Genomic DNA, 23,324 nt, shown 5'->3' on the forward strand with positions numbered 1-23,324 from the left:
CCCACACTGCTTTAAATGTAACTTAGATATTGGGTGTCACTATGTAAAGCGCTTTGAGTCACTTGAGAAAAGCGCTATATAAATATAATTCACTTCACTTCACATGTTATGTACACCTAAGGAAGTGTTTTGAATGCAGAAAAAATTTATTTTACCCTTTTACCATCTCTGAGCAATTATGGATGCATTCAAATCTCATTTAACACGTTAACACTGTTTACAATTTCCCATTTGTTTGGTGACTTTCTGTATTCGTCGACATTGTCAACAAATATCGATAATCAAATTTGTCGCTGACAAATGAATTTGTCGACAACAGTCGTGACATTGCCAGAATAGAAGAATAGAATATAATTTGATGGACGTTATTGTCATTATATTTGCATATAAGGAGAGTAGGACTCCAACTTAAGGTGCGTTAGTGTGAACAAATATGGGCACAAGAGGTATGGACGGCGTGGCGCAGTGGGAGAGTGGCCTTGCGCAACCCGAGGGTCCCTGGTTCAAATCCCACCTGGTACCAACCTCGTCACGTCCGTTGTGTCCTGAGCAAGACACTTCACCCTTGCTCCTGATGGGTGCAAGTTGGCGCCTTGCATGGCAGCTCCCTCCATCAGTGTGTGAATGTGTGTGTGAATGGGTAAATGTGGAAGTAGTGTCAAAGCGCTTTGAGTACCTTGAAGGTAGAAAAGCGCTATACAAGTACAACCCATTTATCATTTATTTATTTAATAAAGGAAAAACTCTAACAATTGAAATAAACAGACTACTATCCAATAAAAAAATAAATAAAATCAATCCTGTACAATATACAAAACACTATAGAAATAGATATTACAAAACACTGTTTTGGTGTGTTACAAAGTAATCAATGGCACAATTCCATACATTGAGTCTATTAGAATGATAAAAATGCCAAGAGTTAATCAACGATAAATAACATACCAGTGTGCAGCTTCTTAAACATCATCACAAAATGCTTGTTTCTTTTTTAAGCAAGTTAGATTGTTTTTATTTTTTTTTTATCTTTTTTTGTGCTTGCTGTTGTTTTAACCGTCCTTTCTTTACATCAAATACTTTTTTTTAACACTTTGCCTGTCCATCCATCCATCCATTTTCTACCGCTTGTCCCTGTCCTTGCTTTTAAATCAGCACAAGTTTAATAGTTATTTTTATCATTATAACAGCCAAATGAGTTCAAATTAAAGTACCAATGATTGTCACACACACTGGTGTGGCGAAATTGTACTCTGCATTTGACCCATCACCCTTGATCACCCCCTGGGAGGTGAGGGGAGCAGTGGGCAGCAGCAGTGGCTGCGCTCGGGAATCATTTTTGGTGATTTAACCCCCAATTCCAACCCTTGATGCCACTGACTAGGTAAATGAGCAGCAAAGCTACACTGTAAATAAATATTAATGAATGAATTAGTCATCTTTGGTGTTTGTAAGCACATGCCCAAAATAACACAAGCTGAATATAAAAGTTGTTGGCTAAATCAGACCCACTGATTATGTGTACACTTTAATCTGAATTGGTCGTCGAATCGTTAAGATAGTCGATAACTAGTTTACTATCAAAATAGTTGTGAGATGCAGCCCGAATTAAAGTGTCATGATTGTCTGATAGGAATGTGAATAAATGTGAATTTGTAGAAAAAAATTCAAACTGAGCGCTTAAAAAAAGAAATAGGGGGAAAAACATTAAATAAGTATCTAGATTAAAAGTAAAGTCTTTGTGTGTTGTCTTTTGTTTTCCTCGTGTGGAAAGGCGGGGCCAGCAGTCCGACAGCGAGTCAGGGCACGCCGGAGCCCGGCCCAAGACGGCGGCGAGGAGGCGTGGACTGCGAGCAAGCACCGAGACGGGGCGCGCCAGAATCAACCCCGCAAATATTATCAGGGGCTTGGGTCGCCCAGCTGGGCACAATTTAAATCTCCTCTCGCACTGTATAAAAGGGCAGCGGCCGTAAACGCCAGGGGGAGAGACTGAGATTTAAATTGTGCCCAGCTGGGCGACCCACGCACCTGATAATATTTGCGGGGTTGATTCTGGCGCGCCCCGCCTCGCTGCTTGTTCGCAGTCCATGCCTCCTCGCCGCCATCTTTCGCGGTCGGACTGCCGATGATAAGTATACTTAAACGTATTGTTCATCCACATTTCCCCTTCTTGCTGTCTCTGTCCAGACTATCCATGTTCCGGAATGCTCGGGATGGTGTCCGGTCAGATCTCAGATGCTCAGATCAGCGCTTCGTCTTACTCCGACCGAGGCTGGGTGGCTGAAAATGTTCGTCTACTGACTGGGAGGTCTGGCTGGACGGGCCAGCAGACCAAACAGCCTTTCAGGAACGAATGGCTCCAGGTGAAGCTCAATATTCTACGTTACTTCCATTTTTCCACAACATTGTGTCATGTCTTTGTGATCATGTTATGTTACTTCAAGACTCCATTAGTTCCTGTTTTTCCACTCCATTCTTTTGTTTCCATGCCAACCTGTTAGTTTTCACCTGTCCTCATGTCCCGCACCTGATTCACTTGGACTCATGCACCTGTTATCAATCACCACGTCACGATTTAAGCCTGCAGTTGCCAGGCAGTCAGCCTGGCGACATCCCCCTCCACACACTCTTGATACCCGATTGATTGCTCACTTCTTGCCATAGTTTCATGCTTTTCACATCACAGTAAGTGTAGTTTTGTTTCATGTCCTTAGTCTGTTAATGTGTTAGTTTTGTTCCTGCGTTAAGTTTGTGCGCGCCTTTTTTTTTGTTCCTGTTTATAGTATAGGGAAAAGATGTCATTACCTTCACGCCATGTCCGGTGCAGTCGGAAACAAACCGCACCACAGCTCAAGTTATGACACATCGGCCTTGATTTGTTTAATGCGACATAAACGTGCAGTAGACACCACTGCCGTTTTGCAGCCTCAGTCGCTGATTGTTTTGTGCCGGACCTGGCAGGTGGACCTGGGCCAGGAGAAAATGGTGAGCGGCGTGGTGATTCAGGGGGGGAAGCACCGCGACAAGAACGTCTTCATGAAGAAGTTCAAGGTGGGCCACAGTTTGGACGGAGAAGAATGGATCATTGTGAACGAGGACAACACCACCAAGCCCAAGGTTGGTCCACTGGAAGACATTTTTATGATTGTACGTCTGTTGTCGTGTTATTATTCATTTTCATTTACTGTCATTTTCTTTAGCAGTAGCACAGTGTAGGTAGCGCTTGTTGACATTAAATCATTTTCTTACTTTAATGCATACACCAGCAGACAGACTCATGTACTGTGATGCAGTTTTTACCACGACCATTATACAAAAGGTCCTTGTGTTACGGCACATCTTGTTGCAAACATCCATCCATCCATCCATTTTCTGCCGCTTATTCCCTTTCGGGGTCGCGGGAGGCGCTGGCGCCTATCTCAGCTACAATCGGGCGGAAGGCGGTTTACACCCTGGACAAGTCGCCACCTCATCGCAGGGCCAACACAGATAGACAGACAACATTCACACTCACATTCACACACTAGGGCCAATTTAGTGTTGCCAATCAACCTATCCCCAGGTGCATGTCTTTGGAAGTAGGAGGAAGCCGGAGTACCCGGAGGGAACCCACGCATTCACGGGGAGAACATGCAAACTCCACACAGAAAGATCCCGAGCCTGGATTTGAACCCAGGACTGCAGGACCTTCGTATTGTGAGGCAGACGCACTAACCCCTCTGCCACCGTGAAGCCCTGTTGCAAACATCCATCCATCCATTTTCTACCGCTTATTCCCTTTCGGGGTCGCGGGGGGCGCTGGCGCCTATCTCAGCTACAATCGGGCGGAAGGCGGGGTACACCCTGGACAAGTCGCCACCTCATCGCAGGGCCAACACAGATAGACAGACAACATTCACACTCACATTCACACACTAGGGCCAATTTAGTGTTGCCAATCAACCTATCCCCAGGTGCATGTCTTTGGAAGTGGGAGGAAGCCGGAGTACCCGGAGGGAACCCACGCATTCACGGGGAGAACATGCAAACTCCACACAGAAAGATCCCGAGCCTGGATTTGAACCCAGGACTGCAGGACCTTCGTATTGTGAGGCAGACGCACTAACCCCTCTGCCACCGTGAAGCCCTGTTGCAAACATCCATCCATCCATTTTCTACCGCTTATTCCCTTTCGGGGTCGCGGGGGGCGCTGGCGCCTATCTCAGCTACAATCGGGCGGAAGGCGGGGTACACCCTGGACAAGTCGCCACCTCATCGCAGGGCCAACACAGATAGACAGACAACATTCACACTCACATTCACACACTAGGGCCAATTTAGTGTTGCCAATCAACCTATCCCCAGGTGCATGTCTTTGGAAGTGGGAGGAAGCCGGAGTACCCGGAGGGAACCCACGCATTCACGGGGAGAACATGCAAACTCCACACAGAAAGATCCCGAGCCTGGATTTGAACCCAGGACTGCAGGACCTTCGTATTGTGAGGCAGACGCACTAACCCCTCTCCCACCGTGAAGCCCTGTTGCAAACACACACCCATAAATTATTAAGACTCTACAAAGAGAAAAAGATAGCTAGTTAAGTACGCACGGCGGAAAAATACATAGTACGTCGCTATATCAATCAATCAAAGTTTATTTATATAGCCCTTAATTACAAGTGTCTCAAAGGGCTGCACAAGCCACAACGACATCAGATAAATGATAAATGGGTTGTACTTGTATAGCGCTTTTCTACCTTCAAGGTACTCAAAGCGCTTTGACACTACTTCCACATTTACCCATTCACACACACATTCACACACTGATGGAGGGAGCTGCCATGCAAGGCGCCAACCAGCACCCATCAGGAGCTAGGGTGAAGTGTCTTGCTCAGTACACAACGGACGTGACGAAGTTGGTACTAGGTGGGATTTGAACCGGGGACCCTCGGGTTGCGCACGGCCACTCTTCCACTGCGCCACACGCCGTCCCGACTATATACCGTGGAAGTATGTCACTTTCAATCCTTTCAGTCTTTCCGTAGTGATGTCTCGCATCACGTGAGGCAGAATTCTGACGGCAGTGTGTCAAAGAAAAGAAAAGTGAAAGGAAATTAGACGTGGTGAAATGATACTATAAAAACTCCAAAGGACTCTGAAAACACTATTACTAGAAAAAAGAACACATAAAAAATGCAGAAAAGTTAAGTTAAAGTACCAATATTTGTCACACACACACTGTGAAATGTGTCCTCTGCATTCGACCCATCCCCTTTTTCACCCCCTGGGAGGTGAGGGGAGTAGTGAGCAGCGCCCTGGAATCATTTTTGGTGATTTAACCCCCAATTCCAACCCTTGATGCTGAGTGCCAAGCAGGGAGGTAATGGGTCCCTTTTTTATAATCTTTGAACTCACAACTTATCGATTTCAGGGCGGACACTCTAACCACTAGGCCACTGAGTAGATCAAACAGTAGAGATCAAACACATGTAATGGAATAAGAAAAACGGAATGTTGATACTAATAACAAAAAGCTTACATTCAGGCTGTTTTTTTGTTTGGTAAAAATTTAAAAATATCAAAATTATGACAAAAGTGGTGAAGCTGTATTTTCATTTGCACTTGAATTTTATTGACAGTTTATCTATGTCATGTCTTGGGATCGAGTTTTGTTTAGTTATGTTTTGTTTTGCTTAAGACTCCATTGTTTCCTGTTTTTGCACTTTCTTGTTTGCTTTGTTACCATGACTACCAATCAGTTCACCTGTCCTCACGACTCACGCACCTGTTTTCCATCACCACATCACTATTTAAGCCTGTCATTTTCTGTTGGTCGTCCCGGCGTCATTGTGTTCGTTCCATGCTCTGTCCTTGTTTCATGCCAAAGTTCTTGCTGTTCTTTTCTAGTCACAATAAGTCTTGTTTGCGTTATGTTCATAGTTTATGTTAAAGTGTTAGTTTTGTTTCTTTAGCCAAGTTGTGCCTCCGCAGTGAGCGCTTTTTGTTTCTACCTTTTTAGTCACAATTAATTCATGTTTTTACCTAAACGCCATGCCCAAAGTTGTCCGTCTACCTTCCTGGGAGAACGACCCCGACAGTATTGCCAAATTAAGAATTTTAATTCACGATTAATATTTGAGTGTGCAATGGGCCCCTCTGTAGTAAAAAAGTTGGGCCCCAAGCTTGAAAAGGTTAAGAATCCCTAGTGTAGCTTACATTTTCGGTTTAATCAATGTTTTACGCTACTGGTAGTTATTTTCGAGGAAGCAGTGAAATTCGACAGTAGTTCGTAACTCACACATAACCATGGACCAAGGATTGCTTGTGCGCCCCCCCCCCCCCCCCCCCCCCCCAAAAAAACTGTAAAACTAGATGAAACACTGGAATGTAACGTCATCCATCCATCTGTTTTTCTATTGCTTATCCCTCCATGGCTGGAGCCTATCCCAGCTGCATTCGAACGGGTGGCGGCGTACACCCTGGACAAGTCGCCGCCTCATCGCAGAGCCAACACAGATAGACTTTGATTGATTGATTTATTGATTGAAACTTTTTTTGGTAGATTGCACAGTTCAGTACATATTCTGTACAATTGACCACTAAATGGTAACACCCGAATAAGTTTTTCAACGTGTTTAAGGGGAACATTATCATAATTTCAAAAGGGTTAAAATCAATAAAAATCAGTTCCCAGTGGCTTATTTTATTTTTCGAAGTTTTTTTCTAAATTTTACCCATCCCGGAATATCCCTAAAAAAAAGCTTTAAAGTGCTTGATTTTTGCTATTTGCCTAAGCCACTGTCCATTTCCCTGTGACGTCACATAGCGATTCCAATACAAACAATGGCGAATAGCACAGCAACAGATTACGCATGTATTGAAACGGATGGTTGGAGTATGGAGGCAAATAGCGAAAACGAAATTGAAGAAGAAACTGAAGCTATTGAGCGAATAGCTATAGACGCTATTCGGCCATGCATGTCTGTCTTAGCATCGCCGGTAAAATGTGCAGACCAACCGATCAGGACTTTCGCATTGACACCGGATCAACTTAAATCCGTCGATTGGTAAGTGTTTGTTTCGCATTAAATGTGGGTGGAAGGAAACGCTGGATGTAAATATAGTTTCAAATGTACATACAGGTAGCCTAAATAGCATGTTAGCATCGATTAGCTGGCAGTTATGCCGCGACCAAATATGTCTGATTAGCACATAAGTCAATAAAATCAACAACACTCACCTTTGTGATTTCGTTGACTTTATCGTTGGGAATGCATCCGCTTTGAGCGTCGCAGGATATCCACACTTTCTTGCCATCTCTGTCGTAGCATTGCCGGTAAAAACCAAACGAGGGACTTTCGCATGTCTTGACACTGGAGCAACTTAAATCCGTCGACTGGTAATTGTTTGTTTGGCATTAAATGTTGATGGAGGGAAAGGCTGGATGTGAATATAGCTACAAATGAGGCATAATGCTGCAATTTGTACACAGCTATCCTAAATAGCATGTTAGCATCGATTAGCATGCCGTGCTAATCGATGCACATTCTACGTAAATCAACTTGAATCCGTCCCTGATCGTGTTGTTACACCCTCCGACAACACACCGACGAGGCATGGTGTCTCCAAGGTATCGGAAAATAGTCGAAAAAACGGAAAATAACAGAGCTGATTTGACTCGATGCGTGTGATGTGGTAGGGATAAATCGCGTTGAATACCGATGTGACGTCACGTTCTGACGTCGTCGTTCGGAAAGGGATAAACAGAATAGCTTTTAATTCGCCAAAATTCATCCATTTAGAGTTCGGAAATCGGTTAAAAAAACATATGGTCTTTTTCTCTGCAACATCAAGGTATATATTGACGCTTACATGGGTCTGGTGATAATGTTCCCCTTTAAGTCAGGGTCCACGTTAATCAATTCATGGTAGAAAAGGCTGCAGACTTCTTCTGCTTGTTTGATATTGTCATGACTGCCACAAGTGGTGTAAAATTGTATTACAATTGAGTACCGCTGCGAGCCATTTGGACCGCAGCTGAGAAGCCCTTTACGAGGCGCTCGCGGCCCCACAACGGCCCCGGCTCTATGGTTAGGAAACACTGACAACATTCACACTCACATTCACACACTAGGGCCAATTTAGTGTTGCCAATCAACCTATCCCCAGGTGCATGTCTTTGAAGGAGGGAACCCACGCAGTCACGGGGAGAACATTCAAACTCGGCTTTGTCCGTTGCAAAGTCACTCAAAATGCAAGCAAAGGTAACGACTAGTGTGACTAAGGAAATGACAGAAGAGGTAAAGCGATCAGAAATATTTATTGTTGAGTTATTTCTTGGCAAACATTCTGTGCTTTTGCTGTTGTTATGAATCACTTTATTAGCAGTTACTCTCCATCAGCCAATTGCAGTCATGGTTTTCCTCACTCTTTACAATTTTATCGTCTGTCGGCCGTGTGTTTGTAGCTTGATTGACAGGTGCTTTTTGGGCACTGTAAGAGCCAGGAATGTTCAAATAGCATATATGATTCAATAAGACAACCTCAAAAAGGCCCACGGGTCCTGGAGCAACTTTGATTCTCACCCTGGAGAGGAAATTCATGTCATTGCTTTCAAGACCCATGGCTTCCTCTCCTGGGCCCGCCCCTCTGGTGCAACTTCCTCCCCGATACGTTCCAGATGGCGGAGTAGGGAGGGAGCTCAGTCGGCTGACTCCCGCTGCTTTATTGCAGACAAGCCTGTGGAAATGTCCTCTGTTGGCTGTTGAGACAGGAAGACACGTGTTTCATCCATTTCCACACACAAAATGTCCGTATAGTCTAATGCAGGGATGTCCAAAGTGCGGCCCGGCGGCTAATTGTTTACCGGCATGCCACACATTCTGGAAATGCTATTGCAAAAATAAAAAAAAGGACATTAAAAATATTGGAATGAGGTGAAATCTAACGAGAAAAAGTTGCAATGTTGACTCAAAGCTGCCCTGCAGGCTGTTTTGTTTTGTTTTCCTTTGTCTTTATTTTACCATGTAAAACCCATTTTTACCATGGAATTGATTAACGTGGACCCCGACTTAAACAAGTTGAAAAACTTATTGGGGTGTTACCATTTAGTGGTCAATTTTATGGAATATTAACTGTACTGTGCAATCTACTAATTACAAGTTTTAATCAATCAATTATTAATTTTTAATTGTTTTGCCATTGCTCAAAACAAAAAATAATGACAAAAAAAATCCATGTTATAATGAATTATTTTCAAAGCTCCAATTAGTTAAAAAAAAAATTCAATTTAAAATGTTTTATGTGGTAAATGTTGCATATACTGTACAGTTGCCATATAAAAACAAAGTTCTCTTTGACAAAAGAGCATAAAACAAACAAAATAATAGTTAAAACGTAAAATCGACAGATATATCTGAAGTTGATCTTGTAACTTAAGTGTTGAAAGTTTAAAAAAAAACTAATAAAAATGTGTCACTTTCTGTGTGTGGCACCTTTTGGATCCCAAATTTATTTAGTGGTATTTTATTTATCCTTTCACTGTGATTACTCAAAAATAATAAAGAATTAAAATGAATGGTGTCCTGCATTATTGATCTTTTAGGGCTCTTTACTAAATACTACATATTTCAGTTTTACTATTAAAAAAAACAATATGTTTTTGACAGAAAAGCCATAAAACCTTTTTTTTTTTTTTTTTTAAAGTTGATATAGGGATTTACTGTAAGCGTTTAATAATTAAATAATAATACAAATTTGACTTATTTTTAACATTTTAATAACTGAGACCCTTTATGGTCCCCGGGACCCCTAAAGGTAAAATACATTTAAAAAATCCATATATTTTGTTATGGTTTGAAAATGAAAAATATCAAAATGGCCCCCGCATGCTTTGATTTTTCCGTGTGCGGCCCTCAGTGGAAAAAGTTTGGACACCCCTTGTCTAATGTGAGCATGTGTATGTACTTTTATGTGGAACAGCACCTTACGGGTTATTAGTGTTTAGCATCTCACCATTTTCATGTGTGCTGCCTGCATTCTGACTCCTTGTCCTCAATCTCCACAATAAGACGGACACATAAATTAAGGGTGTCCAAACATTTTCCACCGAGGGCCACATACTGAAAAAAGCCCAAATATTGGCTATTCTTCATCTTTTGCTTACTTGGTTAAATGGGAAAACAAATGTAATGTGGCTCAAAATATGCTGTTTACATTAATCCCTTGTTTATCGTTAGAGATGTCCGATAATGGCTTTTTGGCCGATATTCCGATATTGTCCAACTCTTAATTACCGATTCCGATATCAACCGATACATACAGTTGTGGAATTAACACATTATTGTGCCTAATTTTGTTGTCATGCCCCGCTGGATGCATTAAACAATGTAACAAGGTTTTCCAAAATAAATCAACTCAAGTTATGGAACAAAATGCCAACATGGCACTGCCATATTTATTATTGAAGTCACAAAGGGCATAATTTTTTTTAACAAGCCTCAAAACAGCAGCTTGGAATTTTGGACATGCTCTCCCTGAGAGAGCATGAGGACATTGAGGTAGGCGGGGTTGGAGGGGCAGGTAAGGGGTAGCGGGGGGTGTATTTCGTAGCATCCCGGAATAGTTAGTGCTGCAAGGGATTTTGGGTATTTGTTCTTTTGTGTTTATGTTGTGTTACGGTGCATATGTTCTCCCGAAATATTTTGTCATTCTTGTTTGGTGTGGGTTCACAGTGTGGTGCATATTTGTAACAGTGTTAAAGTTGTTTATGCGGCCACCCTCAGTGCGACCTGTGTGGCTGTTGACAAAGTATGCCTTGTATTCACTTGTGTGTGTGAAAAGCCGTAGATATTACGTGATTGGGCCGGCACACAAATGTTTATTGGCGCTCTGTACTTCTACCTACGTCCGTGTACTATTCCGTACGGCGGCGTTTTAAAAAGTCCTAAATTTTACTTTTTGAAAGTGATACCGATAATTTCCGATATTGCATTTTAATGCATTTATCGGCCTATAATATCGGCAGTCCGATATTATTGGACATCTCTATTTATTGATGCTCAAATCCCTTCCCTGGCTTCCTGTTCCACTCAGGACTGAATACAAAGTCTCCCTACTAACCCACCAGTGCCTCCATGGACATGCCCCCCTCTACCTCAAAGAACTACACACCCCCAAATCCTCCACCTGACACCTCCGCTCCAGACAGGCTAACCTCCTCCAACCTCCGAGGACAAAGCTATGAACAATGGGAGACCGGGCTTTCTGCTCCGCCGCTCCCAGTCTGTGGAACACACTCCCTGACCACCTGAGGGCACCACAGACTGTGGATGATTTAATTAAAAAAAAAGGCTTAAAAACCCTTCTTTTTTAAAAAAGCCTTTTTAAAAAGCCTTTTTTTAAAATACATGCATACTAGTTCTAGCTATTGTCAATACTAAGGACTACGAGGTGGTTGTTTTCCCGAGATGCAAGTGAACTTCGACCGGAGATGGCATGAAGGTAAAGACTTCTTTTATTTTAATACTGTAACTGCACAAAAAAAAGGCAAACAAAAGGCGCGCACAGTTGCGGTACAGAAACTTGGCTGTGAAAACAAAACTCGCACAAAGGCAAAACTACGAACATAAAAGAAAAACTTGCATTGTGGCATAAATAACGAGAAAACTTACTTGGAAGGTAACGCGAACGGGACATGGATCATTGGCATGGATTACATGGTGCGTAGCAGGTGATGGAGGGGGATGTTGCCAGAATGAACAACAGAAACAGACAGGCTTAAATAATACTGTGGTGATTAGTGAAAACAGGTGTGAGACATGAGGACAGGTGAAAACTAATGGGTAGTCATGGTGACAAAACAAACCAGGAAGTGCAAAAACAGGAACTGAGTGGCCAAAAAACCAACAGAACAGGACTAAAACAAAACATGATCACATAGACATGACAGCTATAAGGCTTTTCTGTTTTTTATTTTTATTATCTTTTTATTTTTGTTTCTTTTGTTAATACACTGTAGCACTTTCAGGTTGTTTACGCAATGTAAAGTGCTTTTAACAAATGAAATCTGTTATTATATTATTATTATTAGATGGTGCCGTGGGCCAATAAAGAATGAGCTGCCGGCTGCAAATGGCCCCCGGACCACCCTTTAGTCACCCCTGCACTACCATTGTTTGTCTTATCTGTTAGTTAACTGATGTTTGTCTCTTCTCCTCACTGTCAAGATATTCTTTGGGAATCAGAACCACGACACGCCGGAGCTGAAGTCCATGGGTCCTCTTCGGACCCGTTTCATCCGGATCTACCCAGAGAAAGCCACCAACGAGGGCATGGGCCTCCGCCTGGAGCTGCTCGGGTGTGAACTGGACGGTGGGTGCAGTTTTTTTGCCCAATGACGAAAAAAGTCACGTTATGAATTGTTTCCCCCCCCCAAAAAAAATATTTTTTTAAAACAGAGTTAGTGTGTGGGAGGTCACAAAATTTCAAAATATTTTGTTGCCATGGCTTGTGTCTCCCCCAGGAGTCTCAATCAATCAATCAATCAATGTTTACTTATATAGCCCTAAATCACTAGTGTCTCAAAGGGCTGCACAAACCACCACGACATCCTCGGTAGGCCCACATAAGGGCAAGGAAAACTCACACCCAGTGGGACGTCGGTGACAATGATGACTATGAGAACATGATACTGTGATACTGATGATACTGATGACTATGAGAACATATGAGAACATGATACTGTGAAAGATCAATCCATAATGGATCCAACACAGTCGCGAGAGTCCAGTCCAAAGCGGATCCAACACAGCAGCGAGAGTCCCGTTCACAGCAGAGACAGCAGGAAACCATCCCAAGCGGAGGCTGATCAGCAGCGCAGAGATGTCCCCAGCCGATACACAGGCGAGCAGTACATGGCCACCGGATCGGACCGGACTCCCTCCACAAAGGAGAGTGGGACATGGAAGAAAAAGAAAAGAAACGGCAGATCAACTGGTCTGAAAAGGGAGTCTATTTAAAGGCTAGAGTATACAAATGAGTTTTAAGGTGAGACTTAAATGCTTCTACTGAGGTGGCATCTCGAACTGTTACCGGGAGGGCATTCCAGAGTACTGGAGCCCGAAATGAAAAAGCTCTACAGCCCGCAGACTTTTTTTGGGCTTTGGGGATCACTAATAAGCCGGAGTCCTTTGAACGCAGATTTCTTGCCGGGACATATGGTACAATACAATCGGCAAGATAGGATGGAGCTAGACCGTGTAGTATTTTATACGTAAGTAGTAAAACCTTAAAGTCACATCTTAAGTGCACAGGAAGCCAGTACAGGCTCACCTGCACTGGCTTCCTGTGCACTTAAGATGTGACTCTGAATTTAATAACCACAATTATTTATCTTCCTCTAATCCAGTCCCTTGTGTGTAGAAAATCAGATTTTGTGGAATTACAATAATCTGGGAAACGTCACTGTCATCCACAGAGCAGCTTGTGCGTTTTATTACTATGAAATCATAGCGATAACGATGTAAAGCAGGACTACAGCAGACCGCTGGGATGTTACACTGCAGCAAAATACACAAAATGAAGCGCTGAGAAAAATGATGCCACTCTATCAACTTGCTGCTAACGCTCCATGGTGCTTATCTGCTGTGTGGCTGCTATCTAGTGCAAGTGTGTGTGTGCGGGTGATAAATTAATAGAAGTAGCAGGAAATACATAGAGAGCGATGATAGAAGTAATTGCGGGAGGAGTGGAAGAAGCGTGAAAACTCCCATGTGGAACACCTGGTGTGTGAGTCTATGTGCTGTACGTCTTTGCCGGTCTGAAGCAATCCCTAAATCAAGCCTTGCATGGCTGGAAAATCACATGTTTTTAATGTAAATATTCCGCACTCGAAAGAGAGACACAATAAACCAGACCTCCTCTGAGGTAGGAGAGGGGAAAATGTTTTCGGTCGAATGGATGCACGCCAACGTTTTAACAGTGTCATGTGTGATTTATGTGCTCCGGCTGAAGCGCTGTAACAACACCAGGTAACACTTTAGTATGGGGAACATATTCACCATTGATTAAACATGCAAAAGGGTAACATATTGGGTCTTAATTGGTCATAATTAAGTACTTATTAACAGTGTTGGGTTAGTTACTGAAAAGCAGTAACTAGTTACAGTTGCCGTATTTTTCAGATTATAAATCGCTTCGGAGTATACGTCGCACCTGCCGAAAATGCATAATAAAGAAGGAAAAAACATATATACGTCGCATTTTGGGCAGTAAGTCGGACACGTTTCCAGTAAGGGTTGGACTCCGCCAAGGCTGCCCTTTGTCACCGATTCTGTTCATAACTTTTAAGGACAGAATTTCTAGGCGTAGTCAGGGCGTTGAGGGTTGGTGGCCGCGGGATTAGGTCTCTGCTTTTTGCAGATGATGTGGTCCTGATGGCTTCATCTGGCCGGGATCTCCAGCTCTCACTGGATCGGTTCGCAGCCGAGTGTGAAGCGACCGGAATGAGAATCAGCACCTCCAAGTCCGAGTCCATGGTTCTCGCCCGGAAAAGGGTGGAATGCCATCTCCGGGTTGGGGAGGAGACCCTGCCCCAAGTGGAGGAGTTCAAGTACCTAGGAGTCTTGTTCACGAGTGGGGGAAGAGTGGATCGTGAGATCGACAGGCGGATCGGTGCGGCGTCTTCAGTAATACGGACGTTGTACCGATCCGTTGTGGTGAAGAAGGAGCTGAGCCGGAAGGCAAAGCGCTCACTTTACCGGTCGATCTACGTTCCCATCCTCACCTATGGTCATGAGCTTTGGGTCATGACCGAAAGGATAAGAACACGGGTACAAGCGGCCCAAATTAGTTTCCTCCGCCGTGTGGCGGGGCTCTCCCTTAGAGATAGGGTGAGAAGCTCTGCCATCCGGGAGGGACTCAAAGTAAAGCCACTGCTCCTCCACATCAAGAGGAGCCAGATGAGTTGGTTCGGGCATCTGGTCAGGATGCCACCTGAACGCCTCTCTAGGGAGGTGTTTAGGGCACGTCCAACCGGTAGGAGGCCACGGGGAAGACCCAGGACACGTTGGGAAGACTATGTCTCCCGGCTGGGCTGGGAACGCCTCGGGATTCCCCGGGAAGAGCTAGACGAAGTGGCTGGGGAGAGGGAAGTCTGGGCTTCCCTGCTTAGGCTGCTACCCCCGCGACCCGACCTCGGATAAGCGGAAGAAGATGGATGGATGGATGGATTTTTGGGGGAAATTTATTAGATAAAATCCAACACCAAGAATAGACATTTGAAAGGCAATTTAAAATAAATAAAGAATAGTGAACAACAGGCTGAATAAGTGTACGTTATATGACGCATAAATAACCAACTGAGAAGGTGCCTGGTATGTTAACGTAACATATTATGGTGAGAGTCATTCAAATAACTATAACATATAGAACATGCTATACGTTTACCAAACAATCTGTCACTCCTAATCGATAAATCTGAGGAAATCTTCTTCCTAGATGTCGCTTCTAAACAACTCTGCCAACTCCAAAGGTATGCGCCGCTTCGTCTTGTCGTTTTCTGCTGCATATTTCACTACGTCCAGCTTGTAATCTGCAGTACATGATTTCCTTTTCGGTGCCATTTTTATTCAGCCCTTCTCAGTTTTTATAAGTTACCGCCAACGTTGAAATTATCCATTTTAATCGCTACGGCAGTAGCATATAGCAGTTAGCATCCCATGACCCACAATGCATTTCTGCCATGACCCTCCCCCGCCGAATTCTTATTGGTTGACGCGTGTGTGACGATTGCTGACCTTTTCTTCGTCTCTTCCGCGAATGAGATAAATAATATTATTTAATATTTTACGGTAATGTGTTAATAATTTCACTCATAAGTCGCTATGACAAAAACTGCGATTTATAATCCGAAATATACGGTACTAGTTACTTTATTTCAAAAGTAACTCAGTTACTTACACCAAATAGTAACGCGTTACTGTGAAAAGTAACTCTTTAGTTACTTTTTTTTTTCTTTTTTTTAAGGTTCCCATTAATGCCCTTTTAGCCTTCATTTCAGTACTGTTATGAATAATACAATCTGTTGATCAACTTGACATGCATTGGCATCACTGAACTCTGCTGAGCAATGTGGTCTACATAGAACACACCAGGACAAAGATATGTTTCAAAGGGCCAATTTATTTTGGGCCAGAACAAGTTGACAAAACTATTTTAAATAGCTGCAACATAACATACATACAGTAAGTAACAAGCAGCATATTAACAACATAGCTGTAAACCTGGCTTCACCCAAGGAAGGCACACATGACATAATTATATTATATGTCATGTCACTTTAATACAGCACGCCTACTGCTATACACACGCCTAACCAGGCCTTTTTTTCCCTAAAGGAATTGTGAAATAAAATCATGTCTTCAGTGGAGCCCAGAACACTCTACGCATTTCCCCAGTTTTAGTTTGGAGAAAAGAAAAGATTGGCCTGGCACACTAGGATCCCTCTTTATGTTTGTGAACTTTATAGTCTATACATTTAGAGTGATGTGATAATCGAACACTCTAGAAGTCTAGAATGAAAGAGTATATAAGAGAATTGATAAGAGTGTGTGTACCTTCAGTGCTGAATGATGAGCAGTGGCAGAGTTTGGCGTGTCTTTTTAACTCGCTTTCCATGTTTATGTGTTCACTGTCTGTTGGTAGAGTGGCCGTGCCAGCAACTTGAGGGTTGCAGGTTCGATTCCCGCTTCTGCCAACCTAGTCACTGCCGTTGTGTCCTTGGGCAAGACACTTTACCCACCTGCTCCCAGTGCCACCCACACTGGTTTGAATGTAACTTGGATATTGGGTTTCACTATGTAAAGCGCTTTGAGTCACTAGAGAAAAAGCGCTATATAAATATAATTCACTTCACTACTGTGTCCAGGTACTTGGGACATGTTCTCCGTGCCATTTGCTGTTTGATGCCCGATAACATGCTAATTAGCTGCCTAAAAGTGGGGGACTCCACTGTAGAAATAGCCTGCATGTCTTCTAGCACAGTGGTTTTCAACCTTTTTTCAGTGATGTACCCCGTGTCAACATTTTTTTAATTTAAATACCCCCTAACAAGAGCAAAGCATTTTTGGTTGAAAAAAAGAGATAAAGAAGTAAAATATAGCACTATGTCATCAGTTTCTGATTTGTTAAATTGTACAACAGTGCAAAATATTGCTCATTTGTAGTGGTCTTTCTTGAAAAATTTGGAAAAAAAGATATAAAAATAACTAAAAACTTGTTAAAAAATAAACAAGTGAATCAATTATAAATAAAGATTTCTACACATAGAAGTCATCATCAACTTAAAGTGCCCTCTTTGGGGATTGTAATAGAGATCCATCTGGATTCATGAACTTAATTCTAAACATTTCTTCCCCCAAAAAAAAAAATTTACATCAATATTTATGGAACATGTCCACAAAAAATCTTATTTGTCAACACTGAATATTGCTTTGTTGCATTTCTTTTCACAGCTTATGAACTTAAGTATTATTCAATAAATATATTTATAAAAGATTTTTAAATTGTTGCTATTTTTAGAATATTTTTTGAAAAATCTCACGTACCCCTTGGCATACCTTCAAGTACCCCCAGGGGTACACGTACCCCCATTAGAGAACCCCTGTTCTAGCACATACGCTGCAATGGCTCGACCAATGTTGTCCTGGCTAGCAGTCCCTTCGTTAAAATCCAGCCGGTGAAGTGTCTCGCTTTACTTGCTTCGTCGAAGCATGTTGCTTTTGTAGCTGTTTCAGCAGACTTGAATTGCTGTTTGGGTCAGTAGATGGGATCTTTGATCCAAGACACAACTTACATTTAACCAAAATGTTATTTTCTTTGTGCTCTACAAAAGAAAAGTAGTGAGAATATCTCCCATGTTAAGAAACCTCGGCTTCTGCGGGGGTGCGACTTATACTCAGGAGTGACTTATGTGTGAAATTATTAACACATTACCGTAAAAATATTAGATAATATTATTTATGTCATTCGCGGAAGAGACGAAGAAAATGTCAGCATTCGTCACACACACGTCAACAAAAAAGAATTCGGTGGGGTAGGGTCATGGCAGAAGTGCATTGTGGGTCATGGGATGCTAATATTATTTAGCTCATTGTCGTAAGAGACTAGATGTATAAGATTTCATGGGATTTAGCAATTAAATAAATAAATAATAAATGGGTTGTACTTGTATAGCGCTTTTCTATTAGGATGACAGGGGATGCAAAACATTAACAGTGCAATACATTTTCATAACATGGTCACTACTGCCTACTTTGTCTTGTTATATTCTTATTTTACTGATATATTGTTATTCCCATTGTTTTTATTCTTTTTGTAATATTTCTCTATTTCGTTTCCTTTTAAACCCCCATTATTTACTTTTTACTTTTTTTTTAATTGATCTCAACTCTGTACACTGCTGCTGGAATTTTAATTTTCCTGAAGGAACTCTCCTGAAGGAATCAATAAAGTACTATCTATCTATCTATCTATTGACATCCAAATCGCTGCCGGTGTGCCTTGGGCAGGACACTTTACTCTTTGCCCCCGGTGCCGCTCACACCGGGGAATGAATGATGGTCGGAGGGGCCGTAGACGCAAACTGGCAGCCACGCTTCCGTCAGTCTACCCCAGGGCAGCTGTGGCTACAGATGTAGCTTACCACCACCAGGTGTGAATGAATGATGGGTTCCCACTTCTCTGTGAGCGCTTTGAGTATCGAACAATAGAAAAGCGCGATATAAGATTAGATCAGATTAAATTAGATAGTACTTTATTTATTCCGTCAGGAGAGTTCCTTCAGGAAAATTACAATTTTCAGCACAATCCCATTCAAGATCAGACAAACATTACAGGGAGACAGAACAGGATCGCTGACGGGTCTGCCGGCTTCCAGCGCCCCTTACAAAAAAAGATGAGATACAGGTAAACAAGGGGGGGAGAAAAAAATAGAAGATTAAAATAAAATAAAAAAATCGGTCTTAGCCTGGGCCCTGGAGAGGGGGTGCAGACTGAGGCCAAGGGAAAAAAACAACAACTCATAGCCATAGTACACACCCCTTTTCCATGTGTGTAAGAGGGAAACATCAAACATCAAAGAACACAGAGGACATTAAAGACATTAAAGCAGCAGATACAAGCAGACACTTCTACATACAGCTATGAATAAAAAGTAAAATAAACATATCCACTGTGGTGGCCTCTGCGGTGTTCCACGCCATCGTCCGCTGGGGAGGGGGGAGCATGGCCAGAGACAGGAGCAGACCCAACAAAGCAACCAAGACAGCCGACTCCACTCTCGGCCAGTGTCCAGTCCGCATGGATGAGCGAGGGTACGTCCAAGGAGACTGAGGTGTCCGACACCTGCTCACCCAGCCAAGACACCGCGAAGCCTCTCCGTCCCAGCGCTCAGTGCTAGCTCCGCAGCCCTGTCCCCTCATCCATTATTATTAATATTATTATTACAGGGGTTAGCGCATCTGCCTCACAATACGAAGGTCCTGAGCAGTCCTGGGTTCAATTTAATTTTAAATAAATAAAGAATAGTGAACAACAGGCTGAATAAGTGTACGTTATATGACGCATAAATAACCAACTGAGAAGGTGCCTGGTATGTTAACATAACATATTATGGTAAGAGTCATTCAAATAACTATAACATATAGAACATGCTATACGTTTACCAAACAATCTGTCACTCCTAAGGGGACGGCGTGGCGCAGTGGGAGAGTGGCCGTGCGCTACCCAAGGGTCCCTGGTTCAAATCCCACCTAGTACCAACCTCGTCACGTCCGTTGTGTCCTGAGCAAGACACTTCACCCTTGCTCCTGATGGGTGCGGGTTGGCGCCTTGCATGGCAGCTCCCTCCATCAGTGTGTGAATGGGTAAATGTGGAAGTAGTGTCAAAGCGCTTTGAGTACCCGTCCCAGAGAGGAGTTGTACAGTCTAATGGCGTGTGGGGTTCAGGAGTTTTTGAGTCTATTAGTCCTGCACTTGGGATGAAGCAGTCTAGAACTGAACAGGCTCCTCTGGCTACTGATAACGCTATGCAGAGGGTGACTGGCATCATCCAGGATGCTCACTAGTTTGTCCACAGTCCTCTTCTCTGCCACCGTCACCAGTGAGTCCAGTTTCATTCCGATTGTAGAACCGGCCCGCCTGATCAGTTTCTCAAGTCTGGAGCTGTCCTTCTTAGACGTACTGCCCCACCCAGCACACTACCATGTAGAACAGAACACTGGCAACCACAGACTGGTAGTACATCCACAGGAGTTTTCTACAAATGTTGAAGGAGTGCAGTCTCCTGAGGAAGTACAGCCTGCTCTGTCCTTTCTTGTACTGGTGGTCCGTGTTAACAGTCCAGTCCAGCTTATTGTCCACCCAAACCCCGAGGTACTTGAATGAGTCCACGGTCTGTACCTCAACTCCCTCGATCACAATAGGCGGGAAGCGAACCTGCAACCCTCAGGTTTCTGGCACAGCCGCTCTACCCACTACGCCATGCCGCCCTGTACCACCGTGCTGCCCTAAATTACTACCGAAAAATTTAAATAAAAAACACTCACAGCCTGTTAGCCACATGCTAGCCGCTGATAACATCTGTCAGTTTCATTTTACCTTCTGGTATTATAGCCGTGTGTCTGCTTAGTGTTAGACCCTTCCTCTTGTCACCGATGTCATTAGACTCCGTTTGCGACGCGCTAACATTGGCATGTGACGATAACACGCTCTGTTTTCACTAAAGCACCGTCATAATAGACGCTAATTGGACAAGGCCGCACTTACCATGATGCACTTCAATGAGTAAAGCCAAAGTGCTCTTAATCAATCAATCAATCAATGTTTACTTATATAGCCCTAAATCACTAGTGTCTCAAAGGGCTGCACAAACCACCACGACATCCTCGGTAGGCCCACATAAGAGCAAGGAAAACTCACACCCAGTGGGACATCGGTGACAATGATGACTATGAGAACCTTGGAGAGGAGGAAAGCAATGGATGTCGAGCGAATCTAACAGGATACTTCGAAAGTTCAATCCACAATGGATACAACACAGTCGCGAGAGTCCAGTCCAAGGAGGATCCAAGACACAGCAGCGAGAGTCCCGTTCACAGCGGAGCCAGCAGGAAACCATCCCAAGCGTAGGCGGACCAGCAGCGTACAGATGTCCCCAGCCGATACACAGGCGAGCAGTACATGGCCACCGGATCGGACCGGACCCCCTCCACACGGGAGAGTGGGACATAGAAGAAAAAGAAAAGAAACGGCAGATCAACTGGTCTAAAAAGGGAGTCTATTTAAAGGCTAGAGTATACAAATGAGTTTTAAGGTGAGACTTAAATGCTTCTACTGAGGTGGCATCGCGAACTGTTACCGGGAGGGTATTCCAGAGTACTGGAGCCCGAACGGAAAATGCTCTATAGCCCGCAGACTTTTTTTGGGCTTTGGGAGCAGCTTTTATATGACTAAATTAGCAATGAAATACTATGTAAAAAAAAAAAAAAAAAAAAAAAAGGCCCTTTCATAGAAATGCGTTGAAGCAGCGTTTAATTGAACTGCATTGAACACTCGTTCATTCATCAAAAGGAGCTTCCTGTGTTCACAGCAACAGTCCAATTTAAGGCGCACATTTCTCTTTCAACTCTGAATCCTCCGCGGCGGAGCGAGAGCACACCTCCAGCCCACCTTTACATGTTTTTTTTTTAATCGCATGCACATAATTTTCCTTCCTTCTGGCCTACATATGCTAATTGAAGGGCTGCTTGCTTCTTCTCAGGCAGAGTTGAACAAGAATCATTGACTTGATACGCCTCAATGGTCATGGAAAGATTTATCCACCCTCCAAAAAAAAAAAATGGTGTTTTTCCTAATTGATGATGAATTTTTCATGAATGCAGAGACGATGAATGTGTGAATATTCATGAGTGTGATTTAAAATACCCTCCCTGTTCATTCAGACATCACAACCACGAGCCCGCCCACCACGCCGCCCATTCCCACCGTTCCGTCGACTACGTTCGGGGGGACCACAACGGCGGCCATCACCGTCCCCGTAACCACGCCGTCCGCCAAGACCGACGCACCTGAAGACTACGACATGACGACAGGTAGACTACTCAGTCCCAGCTTTTCATCTCAACGCTCCTTCAAAATATATTTATTTTCTCTATATCTTATAGTGGTGTTTTTCAACCTTTTCTTTTCAATTTTTTTTTCATTGGAATTTTTTTCTTTGGAAAAATTCTGAGGAACACCACCAGCAGAAAACATTAAAAAATAAAACTCAGCAGCTCGTATTGACAATTAAAAAATCGTTCTTGCAATTTTTTTATAAGAATTCAAACCATAACCAAGCATGCATCACTATAGCTCTTGTCTCAAAGTAGGTGTACTGTCACCACCTGTCACATCACGCTGTGACTTATTTTGAGTTTTTGGGTGTTTTCCTGTGTGTAGTGTTTTAGTTCTTGTTGTTGTTTATCATGTCATTTGCGGATGTACTTTGTGGACGCCATCTGCTCCACCCGCTGTAAGGCTTTGCTGTCGTCCTGCATTCTGTTTTTGTTTACTTTGCAACCAGTTCAGATTTAGTTCTTTATAGTCATCCCTAAGCCTTTTCTTAGCGGCACTCGCCTTTTGTTTATTTCTGGTTTAAGCATTAGATACCTTTTTATCTGCGCCCCATTGTCATCCTTCCCAACATCTACAAAGCAGTTAGCTACCTGCTGCCACCTACTGATATGGAAGAGTATTACACGGTTACTCTGCCGAGCTTTAAAGGGGAACATTATCACCAGACCTATGTAAGCATCAATATATACCTTGATGTTCCTGAAAAAAAGACCATATATTTTTTTAACCAATTTCTGAACTCTAAATGGGTGAATTTTGGCGAATTAAACGCCTTTCTATTATTCGCGCTCGGAGCGATGACGTCACAACGTGACGTCACATAGGTAGTCAATCCGCCATTTTCTCAAACACATTACAAACACCAAGTCAAATCAGCTCTGTTATTTTCCGTTTTTTCGACTGTTTTCCGTACCTTGGAGACATAGTGCCTCGTCGGTGTGTTGTCGGAGGGTGTAAAACACGATCAGGGACGGATTCAAGTTGACTTACGTGGAGTGTGCATCGATTAGCACGGCATGCTAATCGATGCTAACATGCTATTTAGGCTAGCTGTATGTACATTTGTACATACAAATTTAATGTACACCCACATTTAATGCCAAACAAACACTTACCAATCGACAGATTTAAGTTGCTCCAGTGTCACAAGATGTGAAAGTCCTGATCGTTTGG

At 43.1% G+C, this 23,324-nt stretch overlaps 1 protein-coding gene across 2 annotated transcripts in view; it reads left to right on the forward strand.

The window, feature by feature from the left end:
- The window catches only part of LOC133568697 (neuropilin-1a-like), a 184,109-nt gene that overhangs the window by 135,162 nt on the left and 25,623 nt on the right, over positions 1-23,324 (forward strand). For both annotated transcript variants that reach the window (XM_061920789.1, XM_061920790.1), the window contains exons 9-12: positions 2,185-2,360; positions 2,959-3,114; positions 12,203-12,347; positions 21,977-22,126. In XM_061920789.1, the coding sequence (XP_061776773.1) occupies positions 2,185-2,360; positions 2,959-3,114; positions 12,203-12,347; positions 21,977-22,126 (627 nt within the window). The remainder of the gene's footprint in view (positions 1-2,184; positions 2,361-2,958; positions 3,115-12,202; positions 12,348-21,976; positions 22,127-23,324) is intronic.

Source organism: Nerophis ophidion, linkage group LG14 (assembly GCF_033978795.1).
Source record: "Nerophis ophidion isolate RoL-2023_Sa linkage group LG14, RoL_Noph_v1.0, whole genome shotgun sequence".
Taxonomy (NCBI): Eukaryota; Metazoa; Chordata; class Actinopteri; order Syngnathiformes; family Syngnathidae; genus Nerophis; species Nerophis ophidion.